The sequence below is a fragment of the Neovison vison genome, chromosome 7, assembly GCF_020171115.1.
Source record: "Neovison vison isolate M4711 chromosome 7, ASM_NN_V1, whole genome shotgun sequence".
NCBI classification, from domain to species: Eukaryota; Metazoa; Chordata; class Mammalia; order Carnivora; family Mustelidae; genus Neogale; species Neogale vison.
In genome coordinates this window covers 17012543-17026256 of record NC_058097.1, presented here as the reverse complement: position 1 = coordinate 17026256, position 13714 = coordinate 17012543, and the positions used below count along the sequence as shown (strand labels likewise).

Genomic DNA, 13714 nt, shown 5'->3' with positions numbered 1-13714 from the left:
CGCAACCCGGCTCGTCCGCGCCGGGAGCTGCCGAGCACCTGTGAGTTCGCGGAAGTCCTGCCGCACTCTCGCCCCGCCAAGCTCCGCAGGACCCGACCGCTGCTCGGCCCGCCATGGGCCCTCGGTACCCCAGCGTCTCCGCGCTCCTGCTGCTGCTCCAGGTACGTCGCGTCCCCTGGCTGGGCGGGGGACGCCTTCCGGCCCCCACGCCACGCTTCCCGGCCCCCATTCTCTCTGTCGTCGGCCCTTCCTTTCTCCTGCCGCCCCCTCCTCTTCCAAGAAAGTTTAGTTTCGAGAACGGCCTGGAGGCTGCGCCGCGCTCTTGGGCTCCACGGAGGTGGGAGTGGGAGCGGGTGGAGAGCGAGCGCGACTTTGCCCACTCCCTCCCGCAAATACTCGAGGCGTGGGGGGCGGGGGCGACCCTCGCTGCGGACTCGGGGGACCCCCGGGCTGGCCGCAGTCCGCGCTGGCGGCGGGCGGTGGAGGGACGTGGGGCGTCGGGATACGGAAAAGCGGGAGTCCCAGTGCAAGTCGAGGGGACGCAGGAGGAGTGGGGACGACCCCTGTGGTAAGGGAAGGGAAATCAATAGAAATAAAGGCACCTGCCGTGCAAAGAAAAGACTGTAAACAGGTTTGGAGGCGCCACTGGGATAATAAAAGGCTCAAAAGGTGTTGAAGAGCCCCTCCTTGTGAGGAGGTAGACTTAGGGAGTGGGGGCGTTCCCGGTATGTGGAAAGTGAAGTGGGGAAGGGTAAAGATGCCTCCAGTGAAATGAAAAAGAAGACGGGAAGGAAAGGGGCACCTGGTGGGGAGCAGCTGACAGAGCAGCCCCCTCTCCCGGGAGTACCTGGGGGCTTGGCGGCAGCAGGTTTCGGAATGAAGGGGTTTGGCGAGGCTACTTGCCCTGGGGGTTGGGGGTGAGGGTGGCTCCCTCCCACAATGCCGACGGTGGGAGCGAGGGAGGGGAGGCGCGCAGTTGGTTTCGGTGTGGGCAGGAGGGGACCCCCCCTTCCGCCGCCGCGCCCAGGTCACCGTGGTTTCATACCTTTTCCCTACTTAGGTCTCATCGTGGCTCTGTCAGGAGCCAGGGCCCTGTCGTCCTGGCTTTGGCTCTGACAGTTACACGTTCACAGTGCCCCGGCGACATTTAGAGAGAGGCCGAGTCCTGGGCAGAGGTAAGTCCTGAACCGGGTGTGGTGGGAGTGGCAAGGGTCTGGGAAATTGTACTCCCACGACCCTGGGCAAAGCCCCTTTTACCTGGTTCAAAAGATACCCCTTTGGAGTTGACACAGATGTAGGGATCTCAACTTGAGCCATGGTTGAGCACTGTGGGTGAGAGAGCTACCCTTGTATGGGGATGTTGGGGAGGGGGCGTTTAGAGGCCTTTCCTGTGAGACAGTCTGTCGTTTGAGACTGCAGAAACCTGGTGTGATGGAGGGTGGTGAGGGCTTAGTAATTCCCCTTTGCAGATAAGGAAATAGAGGCTCAGAGGGTGGAGTCCACTTGCCCAAGGTCAGAGAGCAGGAATTTGAATTGACTCCAAGGCCCCATTCTGCACCATCTCAGTTACGAGGTGCCCTGTCCTGGTTATTAGGTTCTGGCATTTGCCCAAAGAGGTGAAAAATTTCGATACAGGTACCATTCCCCTAAGGAATAATGTTTTTTTGTTTTTTTGTTTTTTAAAGCCAGATAGCTCTGATTCCGGGAATGAAAAAGCGCACAATGTATTTCTGGGCGGTATCACCGTGATAATCAGGTTTATAGGGTTTGCTTTATTTCACTTCACTGTTCCGCAGGAGTGAGAGAGCAAGGGAAGCCTGGTTTCTCTTCTGGTTTCACTAACTTCCCAGATGCTTCTTTGCTACCAAACGAGTTCTCCTTCCTCTTGATTTTAGTTGATGGGGCAAGTATTGTAACTATAAAACTTGTTAAAGTGAGAAATCACCCACGATTCCCAAAGGAAATTCACTGCATTTCTTCTTCCAGTCTTTGGTCACGTGAAAACAGCAGCAGTCATGCTGTTGTGTGAAGATTGTTTGAATTTTGGAAGTTGTTCCAAGAGTGGGCGGCATTTTTTTAAACAGAAACTGCAGTTTCATTGATTAAACATATTTGCTTTTCTGGGTCCTGTTGGTGTTGTGTGGAGCTCTCTATTGAGTCAGAAAGGAAGTGTTTGTGTGGTTTTGCAGTGGGTCCGCCATTAGCTGATGGTTGACATTCTGCCCACCCCTGTTGAGGGCAACCAGGAATGAATTGAAGAGATAGAGGGACACTCCAGACTGTTGGCATGTCACATTCCAGCAGATGATGGAGAATGTCCCAGGACCCACTTAAGAGGGCACTGTGGGACGTGGGCATTTAGGTGCCAAAGAATGTGGGTGGCGTGGGATGTTTTGATGGCTGCCAGTGGGTAGGACTGGCTTCTTGGAGGAGGCAGTTGACCCAGCCTTGAAGATTGAGGCAGGGGTTAGCACACTCCAGTGCTTCTCTCTGTGGGGATGTCCAAGACAAGAGCTGGTCACTTTGTTTTGCAGTACCTCAGGACATTTGGTAGCTCCAGATGTGGGTTAATCTGGCTTTCACTGCTCCTGCACCCCGCCTTTCCCTCTGACAAAGGGTCTTGGTCTGTCCCACTAACATTACTACGTAATACAAAAATTACCATTATTATTAAAGATTTTATTTATTTATTTGACAGAGACCCAGCAAGAGAGGGAACATAAGCAAGGGGAGTGGGGGAGGAAGTAGCAGGCTTCCCACTAACCAGGCAGCCAGATGCAGGGCTCAATCCCAGGACCTCGGGTTCACGACCCAAGCCAAAGGCAGATGCCTAACCGACTGAACCACCCAGGCACCCCTGCCATTATTATTATTAAGAACGGCACCTATTCCTTTTGAACCAAACTCTGGGGCAGGGTAGGCACCGTTATTTGGTCAATTTTGCAGGTTAGGAAACTGGGCAGTTAAGTAATCTGCTCAGAGATGCGCAGCTGGTCTTCTGTTCTATTACCTGCTCAATAATCTGGGGGGAAAAAAAAAGAGAGAGAGAGAAAGATGGCATTTGGGGAAGTAGTGTCCATTGTGAAGTAGATGTCATCTTCTCTGTGTGCCTGAGAGAGCAGAGATGTTGATGTGGCAGGACCCGGAGGAGAGGAGGTAGTGCTGATGGAGATGGGTCAGACTCCATAAGAAGTGCAGGGAGTCAGCAGCTGGCCATCTTGGTGGGAGAGGCCGCCTCTGCTAGCTCCTCCGTAGGGTGGCTGGTTCCAGTTTCTTTCTATCCAGGACCCACCCCACTCAACAGATTTTCTGACATTTCCCTGTTCTGGGCTTTCCTACCAGTCCTGTGTAGAATGACCCAGTTAGCTCAGGATAGGAGTGCCCTTCTGGTAAAATCAATGTGCAACCTCAGAGAACTGGCTTTGTGATTTTATTTTTATTTTATTTTTTAAAAAGATTTTATTTATTTATTTGACAGATCACAAGTAGGCAAAGAGGCAGGAAGGGAAGCAGGCTCCCTGCTGAGCAGAGAGCCTGATGCAGGGCTTGATCCTAGGACCCTGGGATCATGATCTGAGCCTAAGGCAGATGCTTTAGCCCACTGAGCCACCCAGGCGTATGTAAGGCTTTGTGATTTTATTTTTTTTTTAAGATTTTATTTATTTATTTGTCAGAGAGAGTGAGCACAGGCAGACAGAGTGGTAGACAGAGGGAGAAGCAGGCTCCCTGCTGAGCAAGGAGCCTGATGGGGGACTTGATCCCAGGACGCTGGGATCGGGACCTGAGCTGAAGGCGGCTGCTTAACCAACTGAGCCATCCAGGCGTCCCGGCTTTGTGATTTTAAAAAGGCACCTAAGGAAGGTGGTGGTCTCAGTCTTTGGAGTGTCCAAGGAAATGGAGGGATGTGACATTAGCACCAGGTTTAAACATTGGCTCCACAAACACTTTGCTTCATGGGAGTTTGAAAATAAGGAACCTGTTCCTTTTTGTCCACCAGTGGCCATAGAGTGTCACAGATAGAGTTGAACCAAACTCCGGGGACTCTGGGGTGGTTCGCTGGGGTGATTGTTGTGCTCTGTGAGATGATTGACCCTATAGTCTCAGCCTTATGTTTATTTCCTTGGTTTCTCTCCAGGTTCTAGAATGGAGAGTATTTGAAAAAACCAACAACTATAACCCAGTTCTCTAGAATTTCTGATTTTCTTTTTCCTAGCACAAACTGGGCCGTTAGACAGTATGGGATCTGAGAAGTACCATCATAGTGCCCTTAGTTTGATGGAGGCATGGGTCGGGTCGGGTAGGGGAGGGGGAAGCCTGCAGATGTTCAGACCGATGACTTCCTTGCTTTGCTTCCTCTACCACCTGTTTTTGGGCAAACAGGGTTTATGTTTTGTGTTTGGGCTCTGGCTGCTTGATGGATTGACCTAGCTCGCAAGCACCCAAGTGTGTGGATTAAATACATCCATTTCCCGTTTCTCAAAGATGTGCTGAAAGGTGGTAGAAACAGTGTGCAAACCTTCTAATACAACTGGGCTTAAAAAAAAAATACAAATACAGAAACCTGCTTTGGGATCTCCTTTACATCATCAGATCCCTTCTCTCCCGCCCCTCAGACTCACTTCCCCATTACTCACATCGGTGATAAGGCTTGGTGCTGAGCTCACCGAGGAAGGAGAGCTGCCTCCTCCTGTTCTTGCCTTTGTGTCTGTGAGAAGGGGAGGCTTCCGTACATACTTCCTATGTAAGGAAGTCTGCCTGCTGCTCCCCCACCCCTGTGGGGCGCCCTGCCTCTGCCCCGTGATTATGGAAATCCCTTGTTCGCTGTCTGGGGCTTTATATTGGGTGAGTCTTTTCTTCCGAAATGCTCACCTTGGTGTCTGTTACACATTCCCTTCCAAGCGTAGCCCCAGATAAGCCAGACGCTGCAGCAGTCCGCTCTCACATCTCCCAGAAGCTGCCAAAACCCTAAATCCCCGAGAGGCACCTGTCACCATTCAGGCTTTCTGGGTTTCCACTCTGCCTCAACTCCCATCTCCTTTCAGGGCTTTGGGCTTTCAAGGAGGGGAATGAAGTCTGTTTGGCTGGTCAGGATAGTTTGAGTAAGCACATGAAAGATCCAGGTGTGGAGCGCCTGGATGGCTCAGTGGGTTAAGTGTCTGACTTCAGGCTGAGGTCATGATCCCAGGGGTGGGATCTAGCCTGGCTCCATGCTTAGCTGAAAGTCTGCTTGTTCCTCTGCCCTTTCCCCCACTTGTTCTCTGTCTCTCTAGTAAATAAATCTTAAAAAAGGAAGATCCAGGTTTGCCTTTCAGCTTCTAGCTGTGTGACCTTGGGTAGATCACTTTAATGAACCTCTGTTTTCCCCCTGTGAAGGGGGGGGGCAATAATACTTAGTGGTTTGTTGTGAGACTTAAATGTGTATGTTTGTGTATTTGGCTAGGCAACAAGTAAGTGTAAGCCCTGGGCTAGACTCGGGGGTTGCAGTAATGAATAAGCAGATGTGGGCTGAACATAAAGCAGGTGAGATGATACAAAGAAACAAAGATTCATTAGATGGTGCCTCATATTTCTTAGGGACAGAGTAGGCACGCACATATCTTAAACAAATGAGTGAATTAATAAATACATTTTCTTATTTTTTTTCCACCTCTTAAAAATCTTTGGCCTCAGGCCAGCCCTAGATGTTGATCCAAATGGACTGGTTAGAGGTGAGTCTGTGAAATTTCTAAGACTCGTGTGAGGGTTGCTCGCCCTTTTAGTGGTTCTGGAAGCTGGACTACCTCATAAAGTGCTTCTATCGGAGTGCTTCCATCTGAGAGGCAGAGCACAGAGGCAGGAGCCCTCAAACCTGAATCTGAAAGGGGAAGGGCATTCGTTTTGAAGTGTTTGTCATCTTTGGTCATTTAAAAGAAACTCTCCTGGTAGCCTTTCTTCCTGTCTCTCTCTTACTAATTTAAGTTTACTTTTCATACACCTCAGCTCATGCTTGCTACCGCTGGGAGGGCTTTAGCCACTCTCTTTTGCACATTTCCTCTTTCCTTTCCTTCCTTTAATCTACCTCCAGTCCTCCTCTCTCCCCCGCCACGCCCCAGGCACATTTCCATCATTTAGAAGGTTCTTGAGTCAGACTGCCTAGATTGAAACCTAGGGAATGCCCCTTGCCGGCTGAGATGTTGACCAATGACTTTACCCTCTAAAGAAGCCTTCATTTCCTCATCTATAAAATGGGCACAATAGTACCAGGTGCTCAATGAATATTAAATATTGAAGCCCTTGGAGTGTTTGGTGCCTTCTGTTGGAGTCTCTGCTGTGTGTTTTACCTTCAGTTCAAACTTTTCCCTCTGTTCTTCCCACCCAGTAAACCAGCCAAACCAGTTTCCTCACTCTCCCTGCTCTGCATTAAAGCAAACACTGGTCTGCAAACAGTGACTAGACCAGAATGCCCTTTGCTAGGAAAGGCAGTTCTGTGGCATTTTCTTGCTTGCCGCTGTGCAGTGTACCTGGGTGGGGCTGCCTGTGGACCTGCTCATGACTATTGTTTGCAGTCGGAGTGGGAGGAGTGGGGCAAGGAGCAGCTGGGATGGGAAGATCAAAATGACCTTGAAATCGTCAGCTTCTTTTTTTTTTTTCCCCCTCATTTATTTGAGAGAGCATTGGGGGAGGGGCAGAGTGAAAGGGAGAAGCAGCAGACTCCTGGCTGAGCAGGGAGCCCAGTGACATGGGGCTCAATTCCAGGCCCCCCAGGACACATCCTTAGCCAAAAGCAGACTATTAACTGAGCCACCCAGACACCCCTTCGATTCAAAATTTATTTCATGGGGCACCTGGCTGGCCCAGTTTGTAGATCATGTGATTCTTTTTTTTTTTTTTTTTAAATATTTTATTTATTTATTTGACAGAGAGAGATCACAAGTAGGCAGAGAGGCAGGCAGAGAGAGAGGAGGAAGCAAGCTCCCCGCTGAGCAGAGAGCCCGATGCGGGGCTCGATCCCAGGACCCCAAGATCACGACCTGAGCCAAAGGCGGAGGCTTTAACCCACTGAGCCACCCAGGCGCCCGGATCATGTGATTCTTGATATCAGGTTGGAAGTTTGAGCCCCGTGTTGTGGCTTACTTTAAATCTTTAAAAAATAAAATTATTTCATAATACATGTACTTTGAGGATACTGTTTCCCCATTGCCAGAAATGCTCTGCCCGGCCCCTGAGAGTATGGCTCGCCTGCATGGCTAAGTATTGAATCACCTGGACCACCTCAAAGATGCAGATTTGCCCTCCTGCCCATTCACTGAGCTATAGTCTCTGAGAGTGGGGTTCTGGATATGGCATTTTTTTTTTTTTAAAGATTTTATTTATTGATTTGACAGAGAGAAATCACAAGTAGATGGAGAGGCAGGCAGAGAGAGAGAGACGGAAGCAGGCTCCCTGCCGAGCAGAGAACTCGATGCGGGACTCGATCCCAGGACCCTGAGATCATGACCTGAGCCGAAGGCAGCGGCTTAACCCACTGAGCCACCCAGGCGCCCCTGGCATTTTTTTTTTAAAGCTCCCCAGGTGTCTGCTGCCGCCACCAGGTTCATTGCCCTTGACAACCAAGTAGCTAGGTCAGAAATGTTGAATGAGTAGATACCTGGTGTCAGCCAGGGTCTGAACATCTGACTGTCCAGCTTAAATAAGGCCAGGGATTCAAGGGCACCGTCTATCCAGAAGGGATAAGGCTGGTCCTTCTGCCGTGCTGGCAAAGGACTGCTCTGTGGGTGTAGAAAAGGGCCGATGGGATAGGAATGGGGGACCCAGGGAAGTAGCCAGTACACACACCCCTCCCCACTGTGTAGCCAGTGTTAGGGGTACTGACTTAAGACCCAGTTCTTGCTCTCAGGGAAATTGCAAAAATCTCTGAGACCCCTGCAGAGGGTAATTCGAGTACCTTCTACCTTCTGAGAAGGGCTGTGTGGTGGGGAAGTGTTCAGCAATCACTTTGGTGAGTGAGAGGGTTTCAGCCAGACAGAGAAGGTGAACAGACTGTCCAGGAAATGGGACTGGGGTGCTCAAAGGCATGGCGGGGCATAAAGGAGCCAGGCTGGAGCTGTGCTTTCTTGGACAGGTGGCTGGCAGGAGAGGACCCCAGGATGCAACTGCCTATGTAGGCTGCAGCCAGACTATCCCAAGGCCTTGGACTTTAGTCTGCAGTTAACAGAGAGTTTTCTCTTTTCGTTTTGTTTGTTTGTTTTTTTAAAGATTTTATTTATTTATTTGACAGACAGAGATCATAAGTAGGCAGAGAGGCAGGCAGAGAGAGACAGAGGAGGAAGCAGGCTCCCCGCAGATCGGAGAGCCGGATGTGGGGCTTGAGCCCAGGACCCTGGGATCATGACCTGAGCCGAAGGCAGAGGCTTAACCCACTGAGCCACCCAGGCGCCCCTGTTCGTTTGTTTTTTAAGTAATCTCTGTGCCCAATGTGGGGCTTGAACTCACGACCCTGAGATCAAGAGTTGCATGATCCACCCCCTGAGCCAGCCAGGTGCCCTGGGTTTTCTCTTTCTATTCCCCCTACTTTTCTATTCTTGCAGTAGACAAATCATTCACTTGGTTAAAAATACATACACACACACACACACACATATACATACATATATATATATTTAATACATATGTGGTCGACAGTAAAAAAGTCTTATCACCCTGACCCAGGAGGTGGCGGAGGTGGGGCAACGGTCTTATACTTTTATCATTCAAAACCCACACTCTCATCATGCCCCTCCTATGCCTTGTTGCCCAGCTGCATCTCCAGTGGAATCCAAGTCACCTTTCTGAGGGTAAGGAATTCCCTCTCCCCTTGGAAGAGGTGTCTTTACACCTTCCTGATCTCACTAATTTTAACTGTGATGCTGGATTTCAGCTGCTTTTGCTTTTGAAGGGGCACTTGGCTTTCACATGTGGGTAATTTCCATCCTGCTTCCCTTTTCCTCCCCTTCCAAATAAATGCTAGCTGAAGTGCACTTCTTTTCCTTTCTGTGTGTCTTCAACTTTCTGGGTCTCTGAAAATGGAATTCAGTTGGCATTCAGATTGAGGGGTTGGGAGAGAAAGCGTCCTAATTTTACCAAGGTTCCAACTGGGACTTTTTTCAGGGTGTGAGGGAGATCTGGGCCTGGATCCTGTGAGCTCAGGTGTTACTGCGGGGATCTAATGGAGCCTGTCTGGAAGGGTTGAACCTGTTCACCCTGAGCAAAATCATAAACAGTGGCCAGCCCAGGACCCTGTGAGATAATTGGCCAAGGCCTAGATAATAATTAGTGGGCTTTGTAATTAGGAGAGCTTGTAATAAGCCGAAAGTCTTTCAGATTTATGGTACCTAGGCAAGTTGAAGGCTAGGGAAAACACCTGTTTCTGTGGTTTGGCATTCAGACATACTCATACACCTTTTCTGTTCCCAGAAGAGTTTTCCCAAAAGAAGTTTTAAGAGTGTGTTCATCTAGGTTAATGCCACAGCTTCCTTTCTGGTCTCCCTGTGTCCTCTGCCTCTCCCCCAACAGTCTTCATCCAGTCACCAAGAGTGAAGGGTTTTTAAAATTTTAAGTTAATAGAAATAGGGAATAGTATGTTGCACACCTGAAACTAATAAAATATATGCAAATTATACTTCAATCAAAAAAATAAGTTAGGGATGCCTGGATGACTCAGTTGCTTAAGTGGCTGCCTTTCGATCAGAGTCCCTCTTCTGGCTCCCTGCTCCTTGGGGAGCCTGCTTCTCCCTCTGCGTGTTTTGTCTCCCATTCCCCCTCCTTGTGCTTTCTTGCTTGCTCACTCTCCAGCAAATAAAAAAAATCTTAAAGTTAAAAATCAAAATCCACTAGTGGCTCCCCATTTCACACAGAATGTAAATCGAAGTCCTTTCTGTGATGTACAAAACTTTCATGATGTCCCCCCACTCCCAGCACTTCCCCCACCCCTTACCATCATTTCTTCTTGACTGTACCTAGAACGCACCAGGCACACTTGCACCTCAAGGCCTTTGACATTATTGATGTCTATAATACTCTTCTCTGATATTCACATTGGCTCGCTCATTTTACTTATTATTTTTTTTTAAGATTTTATTTATTTATTTGACAGAGAGATCACAAGCAGACAGATGCAGGCAGAGAGAGGGGAGGAAGCCGGCTCCCCGCTGAGCAGAGAGCCCGATGCGGGGTTCGATCCCAGGACCCTGAGATCATGACCTGAGTTGAAGGCAGAGGCTCGACCCACTGAGCCACTCAGGGGCCCCTCATTTTACTTACTTTTAAGCAAGCTCTATGCCCAACGTGGGGCCTGAACTCATGACCCCAAGATCAAGAGTTGTTTGCTCTATTGACAGACACTCATGGCTCACTCATTTAGATCCAAGTGTTTTTTTTTTTTAAGATTTTGTTTATTTATCTGACAGAGATCACAAGTAGACAGAGAGGCAGGCAGAGAGAGAGGAGGAAGCAGGCTCCCTGCTGAGCAGAGAGCCTGATGCAGTGCTCGATCCCAGGACCCTGAGATCATGACCTGAGCTGAAGGCAGAGGCTTTAACCCACTGAGCCACCCAGGCACCCCTAGATCCAAGTTTTTGTTCACATGTCACCCCCTTGAAGCCCGTGAAACTATTTGAGATAGTTACCCCTTCGAGCACTCCCCTTCCTCTTCCTTCGCTTTATTCTCCTCTGGAGCACTTTTCATCATCTAACGTGCTGTGTATTTCAAGTTATTTCTTCTGTCCATTTTCTCTCTCCTCCCAGTAGAATAGAAGCTCCTGGAGGCCAGGGAATTTCATGTTTTAGTTTCGGGCTTTATTGGATCTAGAACAGTGCCGGGCGCATAATAGGTACTCAGTGTTTGCTGAACGAGTAAAAGAGGTTTCAGAGTGTATATATAGAACTATACATATTTTTTGTATTTGGAAACAATTCTAGGGTCATGGAGGGATAGGGTGGCTGGGTTATGGATATTGGGGAGGGTATGTGCTATGGTGAGTGCTGTGAAGTGTGTAAGCCTGATGATTCACTGACCTGTACCCCTGAGGCAAAGAATACAGTATATGTTAATTTAAAAAAACAAAAACAAACTATTCTGGGGTGCTTTTGTTTTTCAAGAAAAGCTAGAACTTGGTCAGTATGAGCCATAGAAGGACATGAGGAGGGGATAGTCACAGGGCTTGTGTCTCTGCTTGGCACTCCCCTGCTGCTCTGAGCCCTGCACACCCCCAGTGTAACCTTACCTAATTGTCTTGTCACAAAACAGCTTGCAATCTAGAGTCTAAAGGTCAGAGGAGCCATTTCTGCCCCACACTTCTGGGTGTAAGGAAGCACCAGATCAAAATCTAAACAGAGATCTGAGCCTAGCAGAGCCATCTGTTCCGTTTCCTATTGTCTGGGTAACACCTTCCTTGAGCGAGACTCCCAGATGCACCCAACACCTTCTTCCTGGGTATCTGCAGCATCCTTCAGGGCCATTAATTGTTAAAGGCCTGGTATCCATTCTTCTGGTTCTTGGCAATGCACAGAAACCTGGGAGGAACTTGTGAAATGCAAAAGAAAAAAAACTCTCAGTACAGAAATTCAAGGCATCTTAATTAGCTCATGGCCAAGATACAAATCTCACAACTACAAAATCCATCGAATCAGTAAATGTTGAGAAGGTGGGGCACCTGGGTGGCTCAGTCAGTGAAGCATCTGCCTTTGGCACAGGTCATGATCCCGGGGTCCTGGGAATGGCTCCCTGTTCAGGGGAGCCTGCTTCCCCCTCTTCTGACCCCCAGCAAGAGAGTTCTCTCACACTCTCTTGTTTGCTCTCTCCCAAATATATTTATTTATAAGTATGTAAAACCTTTTAAAATACTTCACTTATTTATTTGTCAGAGAGAATGTTAGAAATCATTATATAAGATTCATCACCCTGTCTTCAGGAGGGTAGCAACCTAATTTGTAGAGTTGCCAGGGCTAGCAAATAAAAGTACAGGATGCCCAGTTATATTTGAATTTCAGAGAAATAGTGGTTTAAATTTTTTATTACTATGTCCCATGCAGTATTTGAGATATACTTACCAAAAAAATCATTACTGTTTCATCCTCTGATCTCATACAGAACATTGCACTGACAGGTACTTACTCTGTGTCCAGATCTCCATGTGCTGTCTGTCTCCTTTAAGCCTCCACAACCCGTGAGAAGTGACTGTTGCAGCTCTGAGAGGATAAGCTAGTGCAGGTCCAGCAGACATGACAGGGGAGAGCCTGGCTGGGTGTTCTGTGGCTGGGTGTTCCGGTGGCTTTTGGACTCCAAAGCACAGCAAAGCCTGTGCTCTTTACAGCAAGACAAGGCAACTAACCAGACTGTGATTGACCAAGTGTGGAGGTTGGGTAGGTAATTCCTGCTCTGAAGGGGGAAGAGAAGTCCTTCCAGATGGCGGTCATCTGTCTGAGCACCAAACAAATTTTTGTTGGGCACTTGCCAGCAATAGTACTGTGCTTAGCTGGGCACTGAGGATATAGCAGGACAAAACCCCCAAATCCTTGCTCTTGTGTAACTTCTCTTCTAGTCAGAGGAGACAGGAGGAGACAGCATGGTGGTCTGTGGAAGGAGAACAACACAGGAGGAAAGGGGATAGAACTAAAAGTGTCGGAGTGGAGGGTTCTGGGAGAATCCTCACTAAACCACATTTATGTGAAGACTTGAAGTGTGTGCTCAAGAGGTGTTAGATTGGACTAGGTCTCCCCCCCCCCGATTTATTTATTTGACTGAGAGATCACAAGTAGGCAGAGAGGCAGGCAGAGAAAGAGAGAGAGGAGGAAACGGGCTCCCCGCAGAGCCGAGAGCCTGATTCGGGGCTCCATCCCAGGACCCTGGGATCATGACTTGAGCTGAAGGCAGAGGCTTTAACCCATTGAGCCACCCAGGCACCCCTGGACTAGGTCTTTGATGGAGCAGGGCTTCCCGTATTATTTTAAAAGTCCATATTGATGTAGTTTAAAGACTAGTCTGTTAAAAAGAAAAGACTATTCTCTTAAAAGGTACAGACTTCAGTTATTAAAATAAGACATAGGATACACTGTACAGCATAGGGAATACAGTTAATAGTAGCTTACAACTTTATATGGTGACACATGGTAGCTAGATTTATCTGGTGATCTCTCTGTAATAAGTGTTTAAATGTAACTCACTATGTTGTACATCTGAGAAGAATATATTGTATGTCAGCTACACCTCAGAGGAAAAAAAAAGTTGGGGGGTGCTAATCACTGGGCAGGTATTTTTCTGGAGGAATAGTCCCAAGAGCTAATTGTCACTACATCTCCTTTAAAAGGTATCAGATTTAAACCAGGATCTAATGTGCTTTCCATGCCACCCGCACTTGGTGTGTTGCCCAAGGGGAATAGGGCTTGAAATCTGGTTCTCTTAACCTCATGCAGGGGGATGAAATTGTCCTAAAGGCATCATGACTCTTGGGCACATTGGGTGTTGGGGGTGGGGTGGTCACAGGTATATCAGTGTCCCAAGACCTGCTTAGTCAGAACGAAGTATGGGGACGTTCAAAGGCCGCAAACTAACTCCCCCGCAAATTCTTCATCCTGGTTGTGTAGGAGTGTTTGAAAAGGGAACAAGAGGACCAGGTTATTTGTGGGAAAAGTGCGTTTTGTGTAGAAAACGTCACCTCTTGAGTCAGCCCTGGCACAATAGCCTGGCTGCTTCTTGCCA

At 48.5% G+C, this 13714-nt stretch overlaps 1 protein-coding gene across 1 annotated transcript in view; it reads left to right on the top strand.

The window, feature by feature from the left end:
* The window catches only part of CDH1 (cadherin 1), an 85415-nt gene continuing 71701 nt past the window's right edge, over positions 1-13714 (top strand). Inside the window, exons 1-2 of the mRNA XM_044255854.1 lie at positions 1-161; positions 1061-1175. Coding sequence (XP_044111789.1) covers positions 114-161; positions 1061-1175 — 163 coding nt within the window. The 5' untranslated portion in view covers positions 1-113. The remainder of the gene's footprint in view (positions 162-1060; positions 1176-13714) is intronic.